The sequence below is a fragment of the Gadus morhua genome, chromosome 1 (assembly GCF_902167405.1).
Source record: "Gadus morhua chromosome 1, gadMor3.0, whole genome shotgun sequence".
In the NCBI taxonomy this organism is placed as follows: domain Eukaryota; kingdom Metazoa; phylum Chordata; class Actinopteri; order Gadiformes; family Gadidae; genus Gadus; species Gadus morhua.
The window spans coordinates 20,322,244-20,338,463 of NC_044048.1; the positions used below are offsets into that span (position 1 = coordinate 20,322,244).

General features: G+C 47.6%; 2 protein-coding genes across 5 annotated transcripts in view; one reads left to right on the plus strand and one right to left on the minus strand.

Annotated features, from left to right (window-relative positions):
• Positions 1–7,157, minus strand: part of itchb (itchy E3 ubiquitin protein ligase b) — a 33,893-nt gene extending 26,736 nt beyond the window's left edge. For 2 of the 3 annotated variants that reach the window (XM_030366096.1, XM_030366089.1), the window contains exons 1-3: positions 7,008–7,157; positions 2,897–2,988; positions 2,410–2,551 (exon numbers count right to left, since the gene is read on the minus strand). In XM_030366096.1, the coding sequence (XP_030221956.1) occupies positions 2,410–2,551; positions 2,897–2,966 (212 nt within the window). In that variant the 5' untranslated portion in view covers positions 2,967–2,988; positions 7,008–7,157. The remainder of the gene's footprint in view (positions 1–2,409; positions 2,552–2,896; positions 2,989–7,007) is intronic. The other variant, XM_030366106.1, reaches the window with a different exon arrangement.
• Positions 7,158–8,214: 1,057 nt separating this feature from the next.
• Positions 8,215–16,220, plus strand: part of LOC115551109 (calcitonin gene-related peptide type 1 receptor) — a 20,360-nt gene continuing 12,354 nt past the window's right edge. The window contains exon 1 of one of the 2 annotated variants that reach the window (XM_030366664.1): positions 8,215–8,403. The gene's annotated coding sequence lies outside the window, so the exon portion shown is untranslated. The remainder of the gene's footprint in view (positions 8,404–16,220) is intronic. The other variant, XM_030366655.1, reaches the window with a different exon arrangement.

The following is a 16,220-nucleotide window of genomic DNA, read 5'->3' on the forward strand; positions in this document are numbered from 1 at the left end:
ACAATAAGTACATTTGTCAGAAGAAAGAGAAACACCGAAATATCGCGGTCGGTACGGTAAGGATGTTCATAGATCCAAGTGCCAAGCACTAACCATCACTAGGTTCCATTCCTCCCGTACACAACAAAGATGGCTAGGAGGAGAAGATGCTACACAATTCTGAGGACTATTTTCAAGTGCAAGGACGTACAAAATACAATCAGTGCCTCCATTAAGTACCAGGACGATAGACTGGGTAGTCCCGCCCGTTCTGCCGGCGATTTGAGTTCGCCCTTCAGAAGGGTCTGGAGAAGAGCAACACATTTCTTTCTAGTTTCGATACGTTTTTGCAGGAGCCAATCACCAAGCTGGCCTTTTTCCCCCCCTGGCACGCTATGTGGTATAACACAATGACGTCACGGAAGCGACGAGAAACAGCCAATTGCGTACAGACAGAGTCATTTGAACTAGGCCCATCGATCACGCCTCTTGTGCTGAAGAGAATGACAGTAGCTTGCCCAAAACCAACATGAAATCTACGATTGAGCTTGGTCTGGCAATAGCCAGGCTACAACGACGTACACAACATACAATAAGTGCGTGGGGTGTATGCAGAGCCTAAGTGAACTCTGAACAAGGGAGTCTTGAGTCTTGACACTACAGAACACACTGCCCCCAGGGGGCCGGTCTGTTCTGTCGCGGTCCGAGTCTTGGTACAACATGCCCCCCACTATGAGGGCCAGAAGGCCAGGGTGAGGCCAGGCGAACAAATTTGTGGGGTTCAGTTTCCAACCGCTAGCCCCTGGTATACACGTGTTAATATCTCCTGGATCAACCCTATTGGACCCCCCCTGAAACCTTAGCTGTATCCAGGAGGTACTGCACAGCCCGGACAGGCTAGCATTACATTTAATGGTGTGTGGACAGTACACCTGGTGTGTGGATATGATGAGACCAAGATATATTCTCTGAGAGACGGCCGGCCTCTAAAACTCACTCACTCTCTCTCTCTCTCTCTCTCTCTCTCTCTCTCTCTCTCTCTCTCTCTCTCTCTCTCTCTCTCTCTCTCTCTCTCTCTCTCTCTCTCTCTCTCTCTCTCTCTCTCTCTCTCTCTCTCTCTCTCTCTCTCTCTCTCTCTCTCTCTCTCTCTCTCTCTCTCTCTCTCTCTCGAACAATATGACTTACAAAAGCCAGATGGTTGAGTCACTACTAACAATGATTGGGCAAGCCACGACTTCCCGCTGAAGAAGAAGCAGCACATTGCTCCATGGGTGCCAAAAACAGAACTATATTTGAGAGGTGGGGCAGAGAGCTCCTCTCAAAAGAACAGAAGGAACTACGTCGAGAGCGTTAGGCCAGAGGTCCACCGGATATCAACAAAAGGGGGCTTGCCCTAACTCTTCCTCTGAGATAATTCTCCATAACGCTCCTCAAAAGGGCACATCAAGTCCCACCCCACACATTCTGTCCTCCAGCTCCTCTCCCCTCCCCAACCCGATCCAGCTCATAAATACTTTCCTTTTAAAGTCATATTTACACTAGATTATCCCCCCTCCTGCCCCCCCACCATCCATCTCCAGGACGACAGGGGTTCTGGAGCGAGGTACCCTGGCCTCGGACACCGCACCCCCGCTACCCTCTCAACAGGCCTGACCTGATGGGCTGGAAGGCCACACCGCAGGGGGTCAGTGGAGACAACATATGGAGGTTCATCTGACCCAAAATCAATGAGGAGGAGGAGGGGAGGGGAGGGGAGGAGAGGGGAGGGGAGAGGAGACAACACACGAACATCCATGGAGAGGAGAGGACAGCAGTGTGTCGGTGCCGCGGTAGAGGTGGTTGAGGGTGAGCCGTCACAGGTGACACACCCGCGGTGCCATCACCACCCTGGGTATGTAAATCACACGGCAGGACTCAGATAATGGCTGTGCCGTGGCTGAACACAGGCTTTGTCCACCGTGGGACAGGAACACTGAGATAGGGTGAAGCCATCTGAGACCAGCGCCACAATGTGCCATTGATATTTGGACACTAAGCACTTTTTCCCCCGGAGTGCTCAATCTGGTTTTCAGGATAGTCTTGCACACAGTTACTGGAAAACTACTTCCCCATATTCAACATTCCCAGTCGGGGTCAAAGCGTGCTTCAACAAACATTCAAATAATGTGAAACAATGTTTCGATAAAAACGTAACTCCCCATGAGACCAGCCTGACGTTACTACTGTGACAATAGGAGAACACACACACACACACACACACACACACACACACACACACACACACACACACACACACACACACACACACACACACACACACACACACACACACACACACACACACACACTGTCCACTCTGGGTACCCTCCTGTGATTGGCTGACCTCCCATGGGGACCCCCCTGTGATTGGCTCATGCGTGCGTGACTCACACAGTGAGGGGCTGCTTCCACTTGGGGCTGTGAGTGTTGTTGCACGTGGCCGTCTTCTTGGACTGGCCGTCCACCGTTACCTCCACGTAGGGACTGGGACCGAACCAGTTCTTCCTGTTCTCTTTCAGCTTCGCAGACAGCACTGGAACACAGAGCGAGAGGTAGAGGGAGATAGGGAGAGCGAGAGAGAGCAGGGAGTCAGATAGAGGGGGAGGGAGACAGATGGAGGCAATATATGAGCGTTTGAATGAAACGTATTAAAGACAAATAAAAATAAAAAAGAGAAAAAAACAATAAACGGTTTACAAAAGGTGAATGTAGTTCGGCTGGCTGGCTAGCACACACACACAAAAACACCAACACCCACACAGACACAGTGAAAACCATTCATCATTCTGTACATAGAAACACCAGCGAGACCCTTCCTAGCCGAGCTATCGACTAGGTATAAGCTAAGCTATCGGCTAGGCTATGAGCTAAATCTTACCAAGGATCTGTAGCTGTGCCTTCATAGGGTAGCCATTGGTATGACCCGGCATGGCGACCCCACTCGCCATGACATAGGGCTGGGAAGAGGGCCTGTAGCACAGAACAATTCGTTAGCATTAGCATTAGCGTTAGCAACACATTGGCTCTATGCTTCAGAATAAAGCTGCAGGAAAGCAGATTGCACTGGTTTACCGCCCAATCTTAAATGCAGACGTTCCTTTTGTGTGTGTTTGATGCTCCCAAGCTGGGCGGATAGAGTGTAGTTGACGGTAGAGAGCCAGTCACGCCGTCTGCCTTATCTCAAGCACACTACAGCTATACGACCCAACAGAAATACAAGCTTTTATATCAACAACACGGACGTCAGGCGACCGCGAGACACGACCAGCTTATGGTGTCGAGCAAACGCCATGATGACTGAGGTACGTCTGTACGGGCTGAGTCACTCCCCAGGCATCTGGAATATTCCGTCCGCTTTGATTGTTTACAGGAATCTAAATGCCGGCAGATTGGAAGATACCATCAGAACAACACAAGCTGACGCAGCAGGGTAATGTCAACTGTCAAGCTAGGTCTCCACACCACAGCTTGACAGCTAAGGGTAACCGTCAAGCTAACACTGGTCTCACACACATCGTACTGAAGCTTTACACTTAAAGTCTGACGAGAGGAGTGACCGGGACCTTTCAGTTCATTTTGCTTCAATATTGCTTCAGTTGTTTGCTGGGGGGGGGGGGGCGGGGACCGGTTGCCGTGGGTTACGTGGAAGCGATAACCACTGGAAGCCACCCGACCGGTTTGAACCACCACAGACGGGACGGGGCTGACCGCTCATCTCTGCCCTCAGGAGAGGACTGATGACTGCAGGGACAGGATCCTGCTCCCATCGTGGTGGTATCGCTCCTTGGCCCACCGCGAACAGAAACTCCCTCAGCACTGCCGGTGAACATCATTAGTGGTCCGGTGGCCGGTGTCGTCGGATGACAAGCTAAAACGTCACGTCTCATGACACCGACGTCTTTATATGAAGTGTCTGCGAGTGTTTAGAATCCATCCCCCGTCGGAAAACTTTTGTTAAAATCGTCATCGAAAAGTGCCTAATGCCACTCACCGATGAGTTTCCCTTTGCCACACAGCGATGAGTTTCGCTTTGGAGGAAGAATTCTGTCACCAAACAACAGGAAACCCTGTCGCTCTGCCCCTCTCGCTCTGCTTTCCAGCTCAGGCGCTGTACAGGTTCCCATCAGAAGAAGATAAAGCCTATAGTCTTACTTCTGGATCTGAGACTAATCTAGTGCCAATATGAGCAGGAGGAGCAAAGGGGTGCAGCCGGGGGTGTGGGCTCCACTTGGACACGAGCAGTTTACAGTAACCAGGCCAGAACCATAGTAGTGGTGGTGGAGGTGGTGGTGGTGGTGGTAGGCCGCTGTCAATCAAGTGGGTTGCCATGGGATTCTTCAGCCAACGGCTGCCAAGGAGTCCTTGAGCCAGACGCCTGACAGCAAATTATACAGCTTACATCGCCGCATACGTCGCCATTGTCTAAGCATCTGCATATGGGTAATTTATTGGCCCTCAGGAGTGAAGTGCTTCAAGTCTCCATAGCAACTAGAACAGGTCTCCTCTAGTTAAATGCAAATCATTCTCATTCAAAAAAAATATTAATGTTAACGGGAAGAAAAAGGGTGAGGGGGGTGGAGGGTGTTCCAACAGCAGAAAACTATTCTTGAGAAGCCAAGCCCAGAAACTGGAGAGTACGCAGATAAACATTCCTATCATTGTCTCGATGCCATAGAGTGCCATGAGGTGTAATCGGCCAGTGCCAACACACAATCACTGGCAGTAAAATGACACGGCAAGGTCGAAGGTCGGCACCGCTGATGGAGAAGGTCCTTTTGTATCAGCTGAACAGCGCATTTAAACGTGATATGGGCCGATGCTATTGTACATACCATGCTACGTGTATGGTTTGTTTAGGCGTCGTTATTTATACCTTTAGCAGGGTCTTCTACATCACAAAACAACAGGTTTTGTGATCCTTAATTAACAACGAGGGATTTTCTTTTTCAGACTAAAATTCCCTGAGTCTAAATAACCAGACGTTTCAATAAATACATTTATTGGAAAAAATCCTTCATTTTCGTCTGTCGCGGGCCTCCAATAGCCCCTTCCGATCACTTCAACCAGCCCAAAAAAACGATTGTATTTCCGTCTACCAAGCCAGATTTTGCGCATTACCGTGGTTTACCACAAAGCTAGGCAGATCTATCGCTAAAGCTAGCAAGATAGTCGCGCGTTTTGGAGGAGTGGCCGGCTAAAGCTAGCAAGCTAGTCGAGCGTTTTAGGGGAGTGGCCGGCTAAAGCTAGCAAGCTCGTCACACGTTTTGGGGGAGTGGATTTGGAGGTGGGCCTGAAGGGAGGGCTGGGTTGTTTTTCAGTTGGCTACCAACAAAAATCTCCAAATCTCTCCAAATCGCCTACCCCAGCTTTAACTCTGAGCCAGCCAAGGAAGACCCCGACATAAACAAACGCTGCGGCGTCACACCGGAGCGTTCCCTGGCTGGGTCTGGTGGCGCTCTCCCCTGATGTTGAGGGTGAATAATACATGGCTCCTCTCCCTCCACAGCGTCTGACATATGCGTGGCAGAGGAGAGGAGTCCAGCGTTGTGGGTAAACTTTCCCTGGTCCCGGTCAATAATTCATTGTGACTCGGCTGACTTATCTGCCTGACAAGCGGGCATAATGAGGCTGAGGGATTGCTTAGATTTAAGATACGCTGGTATAGACAAGACGATTCATTACAAGCATTTTATTTAGTCTAAAATCATTTCGATTTGGTTTCAATAACTTATATTATCAACAGTTTGAGTGCCCACTTCCAACCTCCGATTTTGTAGGCAACACATTCCGATTTTTTTTCCACGTAAACAAAACCCATTTTGCAGTGTTGTACAAAAAGGTTCCCCTTTAGTACAAGAGCATAAATAGATCCGTTAATGCGTGTGTAGTGGGGGGGGGGGGGGTTTCCCGTCTACATTAGATGCATTGCCACTCGCCTGATTAGACCCCTACAGATACGCACTTTTAATGCAAATATAAATTAGTCATTGAACGTTGACAATCGAGAAGCATTGAGAAAAAGATCCCCTCTACATATTCGTATACATCTTATATTACATCTCTGCTCAGGTCAAAACATGTCGGACCAGCTCTGTAACTTCTCTCTCGGCCTAGTTGTTGCGTCAATATGATATGAGATCAGCCGTCATCAACCTGAAACCAGAGACCGAATTGTGTTTATCCACCAGACGGAATACACTGTTAGAACAACAGTTTGATCACTATCTCCATGACACACACACTTCATGTGTTGTCACATGTTGCGTACCATGCGACTACTAGTGACAGTGACTATGTGTATCGACCAGACGTTAGAACACATCGATCACTATTCCTCAGCCACTTCATGTGCCGTCACATGTTGCGTTCTGCTGAATGGAGTCGAACAGGCCTTTCACAATAACAACACACTGGGGGGCTGACATCTGACATCCAGCTCCAACCAGCCGCCATGCAAACGCTCATCTCACCCTCGTTGATCACCACATCCACCACCGTATCACTTATTCAAACAGCTGTGTACTGTGACAGCCAAATCCACAGACACGCACGCACGCACACACACACACACACACACACACACACACACACACACACACACACACACACACACACACACACACACACACACACACACACACACACACACACACACACACACACACACACACACACACACACACACACACACACTCAAACCAGGATTACATAAACAACACCCTAATGTCTCCAGGAGTGATGGGAGCCCATGAGCAACTCACGCCCGAACCAAGGTGTTCGGCACCAAACACGACACCCGTCTAGTGAGGATAGGAATCACCGTTTTGGAGCTAGAGGTTGAGCTTTACGTGTTGAATCTGATCCACTGCTAGCCTAGCTACCGGGGCTAGCCGAGGAGTCATCATCACGGCTGCTTTTAAAAGCCCGGCGGGATCGATACGAGGCGATACAGCTGCCGATCAATGACCAATCCCGTACCCAACGCTTACCCGTGTCCGGTGGGCGAGTTTGAACCCGATACGTGGCGTTGTAGTCAACTTTCACCCCTAATTTCCTGGTTGTTTTGGGGTCTTTCTGGGCTTCACGAAGAAACTTCCACCATCTTCGTAATCGTGTCACGTGACCGAAACAAGGTGGGGCGCGTGCTCGATCCTAGCGGAGCGCTGATTTGCCGCGGCGCGGCGTGCTCTCGGCCCCGCGGCGCTGTGATTGGACGGAGAGGGCGTGCTTCGGCCATAGGTCGGACCAGTTGTCACGCCGGATCCCGTCCTTTCGCGGCCCCCGCTGTGATGAGCAGTTGTGTTTACAACTGATCCGATCATGAGTATTTATAGAAGATATAATTATAAAGCACGGCCGACGGAAATAGTTTTACCGGTCAAATGTATACAGACAACATTTGACAGCAGATGGCAATGTTGCATCTTCTTCCCATTTAATAATAATAATAATAATAATAATAATACATTTAATTTAGAGGCGCCTTTCAAGACACCTTACAGAGCATATAAAATTTAGGTTGGATTATTTTATTTTGTGATAAGTTAATTGATTGTAAATCACAAATGGTTCGTTGTTGGGATGTTCTGACCTTCATGTTTATATGTAAGGGCGTTAAGTAGGCTGTAATAGTCTATAGTTATCGAAGAATCATGTTTGTGTTGTGTTTATAAGGGTCCAGAGAAAACGCTACATTTCAGAAATACCTCAATGGGGTTATTTCTTTATTAATTATTATCCTAACCATGAGTAAAACAGCATGTCAGTGACTACATAGGCCATGAAAGCATTGCGATTTTTTTTCTCAATAAAAATTTTTTTAACGACCAATGGCTTCACATTAGGGCGTAAATAGGATAATATAGGCTACCACGTGTTAGTGCAGATCATTCAACCAATACTTTGACCAAAGGCCAGAGCACTTGTTGAGTGTGTGTGTGTGTGTGTGTGTGTGTGTGTGTGTGTGTGTGTGTGTGTGTGTGTGTGTGTGTGTGTGTGTGTGTACGTGCGTGCGTGTGTGCGTGTCTCCGTGTGTGTGCGTGTGTATGTGCGTGAGTGCGTGCGTGTGTGTGTGTGTGTGTGTGTGTGTGTGTGTGTGTGTGTGTGTGTGTGTGTGTGTGTGTGTGTGTGTGTGTGTGTGTGTGTGTGTGTGTGTGTGTGTGTGTGTGTGTGTGTGTGTGATGCATACGGGGAGGAAAGTTAAGGGCGGCGGTGTAGTAAAGTAGGACCGCCTCCCGTCATCTCTCCATTACTGTGGTGTGGAGACTGGACGCGGAGGCTGAGCGCTGGACCCCCGGTAATGCCCAGGTCTCCCAGGGACAATGCGAGAAGTGGAACATTCGGAGTAACACTAGTTTGACTCAATCAGACCCATCAAAGACGACGGTAAGTAACGGTCCTAGTTTACGCGATACCCATATTCGTGTTCGGTTTGTGTCTGCACGCTGAGGCTCCGTCGCTGTCAGTTTGTGATGGTGAATGTCTTGTAACTGGTGGAACAAATGATATGGTAGTCATTGATTTTAAAAGGATAACTGAAGGTGGTTAATGTTGCTCGTTCTGGCAGCATGTCAGACAACCTGTCGACGATCGATTGTTGTAATCAGGAGTTGAGGGGAATTGCTTGATAATCTGAGATATTTGGTTCCCTGACCAAAGTACCAAAGTATTCAAGGTAAAAGTACTCTACTTTGTGCATTTCAATTTTTAATTGATATTTTAGTTACAATTAACAAATATTAACAAAGGGTTGGGTAATGACTAGTTTGCTATTTATTATGGCAACTTATTATAAAGTGTGTTACCATTATTATTAATAATAATAATAATATGTTATTATTATTGTTATAATTGTTATAATATTGTTATGAGTATTATTAATTATGCTACTATTGTTATTAATATTAAGGTTAAAACATCTCATTTTATTGAGTACACCTTGCATGTATGTATAACTATATAGGTTAAATAATAACACTATTAATATAAATCAATTCAAAATTACCAAGACTGCAGAACACCATAACAGGGTGATCATTCTGTTCTGTAGCATCTCTTTCTGTTAAGTAATGCTCTGTCTGTTTCTGTCCTCTGCAAAATCTATGCATGTATCCGTCATATAACAGGGTTTCAGTGAAAGCAATTACAACATGAACCCTCAGACTACTGCATTCAGAGATCTCTCTCTCTCTTTCTCTCACTCATCACTCTCTTTCTCTCGCTCATCACTCTCTCTCTCTCTCTCTCTCTCTCTCTCTCTCTCTCTCTCTCTCTCTCTCTCTCTCTCTCTCTCTCTCTCTCTCTCTCTCTCTCTCTCTCTCTCTCTCTCTCTCTCTCTCTCTCTCTCTCTCTCTCTCTCTTTCTTTCTCTCTTTCTCTCTCTCTCTTTCTCTTTCTCTCTCTCTCTTCCTCTCTCTCTCTCTCTCTCTCTCTCTCTCTCTCTCTCTCTCTCTCTCTCTCTCTCTCTCTCTCTCTCTCTCTCTCTCTCTCTCTCTCTCTCTCTCTCTCTCTCTCTCTCTCTCTCTCTCTCTCTCTCTTTCTCTCTCTCTCTCTCTTCCTCCTCCTCCTCCCTATCTCTGATGTACAACTTCTACCAGCCCAAGGTGGTCCTTTGTGGATAGTTCCATATACATAGGTCATGACTATAGGAACACTTCAATGCTGCAAAGGTAACGTTGGTTGCGTTCATGTGTGTGGAATGGGGGGTGAGTGTGTGTCCGTCCCTGGGTGAATGAGTGAATGAACACGCTGCGTTACAGAGCTGTGATGTCACTCTCTCTATCAGCAACATTCCATTGGCACGCCGACGTTCCAGAAGTTAAAAAACGCTGTCTTCTTCGGGGCGGCTCCCCTGAGGCCCAACGCAGAGTCCGACTGTTCCCTCTGGAAGATACAAGGTCAGGGAGTCTCCAGGAGGTGGGCTCGTTCTCAGCGCTCAGAGCCGGGTCGCCCTTTATCTGCCTCTGTCAACCCCTCCCCTGGACCCGAGCCCTTACACACGCTTAGAGGAAGCCATTTTCTCACCAAACTCATGTATACACTTCCTATTTCAGTGGTTATTATCTTCTATTTCTGCTCCCAGTAGACTTAGAGGTTTTTATGAGTTGCCCGCCGTGAGAATGACTTCAGATCACATCCCTCTTTCATTATGGGATGTACTTGTACTCCCTCGTAAAACAGTGAGGTTTTCAAGTGCCGTTGTTCCGAGGTTTGATTGGGCGACCTGCCGCCTTGGCCTCTGATTGGTCGATCAGAACAACATCCTGTGTTAAGATTGGCCGGTGCTTTTATGTCCCGGGCCGCTTGACCATGACGACTCCCCCAAGGTCGTTGATCCCGGTCACCAAGGTCATCGGATAATTGATCGTAAAACCATCGGAAACGTTGGGCTGAACCGAAGCCACAAGCGAACCTCGCTGCTTCCTGGTTAAGAACCGATGCTAGACCTCTCTCTTCCTGTTGCCCGAAATAAGTCAACTGACTTCCCCTCGACCTGACCTGGGGGTCGCCAGGAAAGCGCCCCCCCATGGAGAGAGTGTGTCCAGGACAGCGTGCCCCGGCCAGACAGCTGTCCTGCCCCCCCCTGTATTATTAGCTGCTGCTCCGGCCTCGCTGGGCCCAGATTAGTCCACCTTTAGCTTTGTGGCTAACCTTTAGCTAGGTGGCTAACCCCGCTCAAGAGACTATTTTGGGGCCCCGCGACTTCAGTTACCAAACAGACTATTTCTGGAATGGGGGGTTCGGGGGTGTCGGAAGGGAGGGTGGGTGTCTGTGTGTGTGTGTGTGTGTGTGTGTGTGTGTGTGTGTGTGTGTGTGTGTGTGTGTGTGTGTGTGTGTGTGTGTGTGTGTGTGTGTGTGTGTGTGTGTTTGTGTGTGTGTGTGTTTGTGAATACAGGTGTGTGTGTGTGTGTGTGTGTGTGTGTGTGTGTGTGTGTGTGTGTGTGTGTGTGTGTGTGTGTGTGTGTGTGTGTGTGTGTTTGTGTGTGTGTGTGTGTTTGTGAATACAGGTGTGTGTGTGTGTGTGTGTGTGTGTGTGTGTGTGTGTGTGTGTGTGTGTGTGTGTGTGTGTACGTGTGTGTGTGTGTGTGGGTTTGTGAATACCGGTGGGTGTACTGTGTGTGTGTGTGTGTGTGTGTGTGTGTGTGTGTGTGAGTGTGTGTGTGTGTGTGTGTGTGTGTGTGTGTGTGTGTGTGTGTGTGTGTGTGTGTGTGTGTGTGTGTTTGTGAATACCAATGTGTGTGTGTGTGTGTGTGTGTGTGTGTGTGTGTGTGTGTGTGTGTGTGTGTGTGTGTGTGTGTGTGTGTGTGTGTGTGTGTGTGTGTGTGTATCTCAGTGTGTCAGGGAGGAGTCTACTTGTTTTTGTAAAACAAGTTGTTGTCGGTCATTTCAATAATAATCTGAAAGCTGAAGTGAAGGATTAGGTGACCTTGGGTGTCTTGAAAGGCGCCTCTAAATTAAATGTATTATTATTATTATTATATCTGAAAGAAACAGATCAGATCAGTCCAGTTTAGTTCAGATCAGGTCAGATCAGATATGTTGTAGATTCATAAGAGAAGTTATCAGATGAAATAAGACAAGTTATCAGATGGAATGAGAGCAGTAAGATAAGATGAAGGGATGAACCGTAGTAGAACACAAATAAACAGATGAGCTGTGATAAGAGGACAATAGTGGAGTCAATATACAGTAGGGTAGCATGGCTCTCCCCCACTCGCTTCCTCTCCGCCCCCTCTTCCTTACTAGATCTCACTCCCCCAGTATCTCGATTCCTCTATGAGCAGAACAAATAAATTATGCCTGTCTAAATACTCTCTCCTCTCTCTCGTCTGTCTGTCTGTCTGTCTGTCTGTCTGTCTGTCTGTCTGTCTGTCTGTCTGTCTGTCTGTCTGTCTGTCTGTCTGTCTGTCTGTCTGTCTGTCTGTCTGTCTGTCTGTCTGTCCGTCCGTCTATCTGTCCGTCTCTTGCTCTCTCTCTTTCTCTCTCTACTCTGTCTCCTCTGTCTGTCTCGCTCTCAAATCTGTGTGTCAATCTCCCCCTCATCTCCATATTTGACTGTTGTCTGTTTGTGGGTGGAGGGCTGGACTGGTGGAGGAAGAGTGAGTGATGACGGTGCCCGTGACAGGTGGTGCTAAATGAAAGAGATGATTGAGTGTATTAATAATAAAACAAAACAAAACCAGACTGCTAAATTTAATTAGGCCGTTGCAAGTCAAATTAGACGCACGCAAATTGACACACTCAAATACGCACACACAGACACACAAAAACACCCACTATTATTTATTGCCCTATCCACACATCTCTCCATCCATTATACTCTCTCTCTCTCTCTCTCTCTCTCTCTCTGTCTCTCTCTCTCTCTCTCTCTCTCTCTCTCTCTCTCTCTCTCTCTCTCTCTCTCTCTCTCTCTGTCTCTCTCTCTCTCTCTCTCTCTCTCTCTCTCTCTCTCTCTCTCTCTCTCTCTCTCTCTCTCTCTCTCTCTTTAAATCATTGACTGATGTGTTGGGCGTACTTCCCATTTTGATATGGAAATGTGAAATGAAATTGTCGCAAAATGTCATTGGCTAAAAAGTGGGCGAAAAAAGGGATTCTGGGTAGCATACTGGTATCCCAGGCCCTCCCTTTTACTAACCCCTGAGGGAGGGGAGGGGGGTGGGGGTGAGGAGCTGAGGGTGGTGTTGAGGGGAGGGCGGGGGTGGTGTTGAGGGTGAGGGTGGGGGGGTGGTGTTGAGTGGAGGGCGGGGGGGTGGTGTTAAGTGGATGGGGGCCGAGGGTGGTGTTGAGGGGAGGGGGGAGAGGGTGGTGATGAGGTTCTAGGGGGGGGGGGGGGGGGGTGAGGGTGGTGTCGAGGGATGGGGGGGTCAGGGTGGTGTCAGGGGGAACGGGGGGTAGTTTGCATCGCTCCAAGCGGCGCAGAACTATTTTTGGACACGACGATGGGAAAATAGTCTGGTCCCGTACTCCCTCCTGGCCGACGGGGCCTCTGTCGACCCTCGGAGGCCGCTGTCGACCCCCGGGGGCCTCTTCAGACCCGGGGCCTCTGTCGACCGCCAGGGGCCTCTTCAGACCCGGGGCCGCTGTCGACCGCCGGGGGCCTCTTTAGACCCGGGGCCTCTGTTGACCGCCGGGGGCCTCTTTAGACCCGGGGTCCACGAACAGCAGAGGCTGTCGGAACTCTGGGGAAGTGGGCGGAGTCTGAACCACTGGAAACCTCTGGATTAGCCTGCTAGCCTGCATGAGAACGTACCATAGCAACCTAGCAACGCTGTGTAGCAGGAATAGCTCGTGCCTGAACCAATCCAGAACAACAGATTTTACTTTTGACAGTTGCATTGACAAAACAAATCAAAACCAGCCCAACCGAATCAAAACCAGAATAAATCAAACCGGACTGAACCAAACTACACTAAACCAGACTAAATCAGATTGAACCAGATCTAAACAGATAAAACTAGACCAAATCAGAAAACCAAACTATACCAAACAAAAAAAGACCGGACCAAACCAGACCAGTCCAGTCCTAACCAGAACCAACCAGACCAGATCAAACCAGATCAAACCAAACCAGACCAAACCAGAACAAACCAAACCAGACCAAACCAGATAAAACTAGACCAAATCAGACCAGACCAGATCAAACCAAACCAGACCCAACCAGATCAAACCAAACCAGACCAAACCAGAACAAACCAAACCAGACCAAACCAGATAAAACTAGACCAAATCAGACCAGACCAGATGAAACCAAACCAGACCAAACCAGATAAAACTAGACCAATTCAGACCAGAGCAGACCCAACCAGACCAAACAAGACCAGGTCAAATCAGATCAAACCAAACCAGATCCTGCTGCTCCATGTAAGGCCTGGAGAGAGCAGATCAGACTTTGTGTTTTTAGTTGTGTGATGTCAAGGCCTACCATTAATTCTTATCATGACCGATGATTATAATTATATCATTAAATGATCATTATCGTTTATTAAATTGTCACTTTTAGTGGTCAGTCTTTTATGATTACGTGATTTGTGGTGCAATCCTTTTTCAAAATGTAATAATAACAAGGATTTTATTACAAGCAAGCGGTTTCAGTTCTGCATAGCTCTGCTACATTCATATAGAAATGTCTCAGTCTCATACGAGGATAACAATGGCTTATTTTTAAACTGCTGGGCAGGGTGTGTGTGAGTGGATGAGTGTGTTTGCGTGTACCTGTGTGTGTGTGCGTGTGTGTGTATGTGTATATTGTGTAACAAAAGGGGGAGAAGGGAGGAAGCCGTCCCAGGACGGCGTAGGAAAAAATATCCTTTTCCTCCCACTTCAACTGTCCTTCCCTTACGCGCGCAAACACACCTATTCACAGACAGACACTCACACACAGACACACAGTCACTCAGACACACACTGATTCACAGACAGACACTCACACACAAACGCACACACACTCACACACACACTGATTCACAGACAGACATCCACACACAAACGCACACACAATCAAACACACACTGATTCACAGACAGACATTCACACTCAAACGCACACACACTCACACACACACTGATTTACAGACAGACACTCACACACAAACACACACGCAAACACACACATACACATACACACCGTCAGGTATTTTCTAGGACAGTGATAAACTTTAATAATAATAATAATAGATTTTAATGAGGGCGCCTTTAATAGCACTCAAGGTCACCTTACAGGGCAGTGTTTTAAAAAAAAAAGGTACTTAGGTACTTTGAGTACCTAATAGTATGGAAACTGCAACATCAACTCTGATTTTGGGGAAAATACACTGAGAAGATTGACTTACGTCTGAGGTGTACACCTTTAAAGGCTGTTTCCCTCAAACACATCAGCGTTATTTATAAGGGGGATCTTTCACAGTGCGAGATTTCCCTGCTCTCTCCTCTCTTGTCTACTATTCTCATCACATCTCTTCTCCTGGGCTCCATAGGTTGATTAGGGTTAGTTAATTACAATTACAGTTAATTACAATGTTAGTCAGTTATCATATAAAGGGCTTAAGTAAATTCCCCTCTGGCCTCAGAAATGTGTTGTATTCTTGTTCTCTGTACCGAAAAAAGGTTTTTGATTATGCCGATGAACACTTAAAATTCAGTCTTATCATGGCTTTATGTTTTTGATGTTTTCAATTGTTATGTCCATTATTTTAAAATGGTTCAGTATTTAATACTCTGAGATAGCTGAAATAATCCATGGATCATATAACTGTTGTCTCGTCCCTCCTCACTGTATCCATGTAGACCTCAGTGGACTTCAGCATGGTCTGTTTTTATGTGAACATACTGTATGTATCTCTTCATATTGCTTTTTACATCTTTTGAAAGGCCTCCGTTTAAACCTTGTGAAAATATCTGTTTGTTCTCAGGACTTGGAAAAGTCACAGCAGCATCTGTAATGTGTTTGTCAGCACAGAGCTATCTAGGAGTTGTTTTTCCGGTGTGGGTGTTTGTGTGTGCGCGTACGTGTGTGTGTATGTGTGTGTGTGTGTGTGTGTGTGTGCGGTGTGTGTGCGTGTGTGTGTGTGTGTGTGTCTCTGCGCGTGTGTCTGTGTGTGTGTGTGTGTGTCTGTGTGTGTGTGTGTGTGTGTGTGTGTGTGTGTGTGTGTGTGTGTGTGTGTGTGTGTGTGTGTGTGTGTGTGTGTGTGTGTGTGTGTGTGTGTGTGTGTGTGTGGGTCGGGGGTTAGAGGGCTGCCTCGTTACAACCATTAAACATATTTGGATTTCCCAGCATGCCGTTCTCTGACCCTCGACCTTCTGAGGAGAATGATGTGACTCACTCTGTGCTTTTTAACGGGGGGTCAGTTTATACAAGACAGACCACAAAATGGTGGACATGACACAGAATGGTAATCATAGGTCGTGGTTTGACCTCCCTGGGGCTCTGTGGGTCTCCTCGGCGATGGGAGTTTAATCCGTATTAGATGCTATAAGGATCCCCGCTCTCCAGAGAATGCCTGCTGGGTTTGGACAGAGATTGTGCTAATGCTAAGCTAATTAGAAAGTAGCGTTCTTCACATTCAGGCTGGTGCTATTGGACAGGGTGCGGGCGGAGTCTGGGTTGTTGTGTGGTGTTGCAGATGCTTTTTTGTCCAAAGCGACTTCCAACCGTTCATACACCGACGGCAGCCAGCTCGTTGGGAACAGTCTGGGTCAGGTCAGGTGT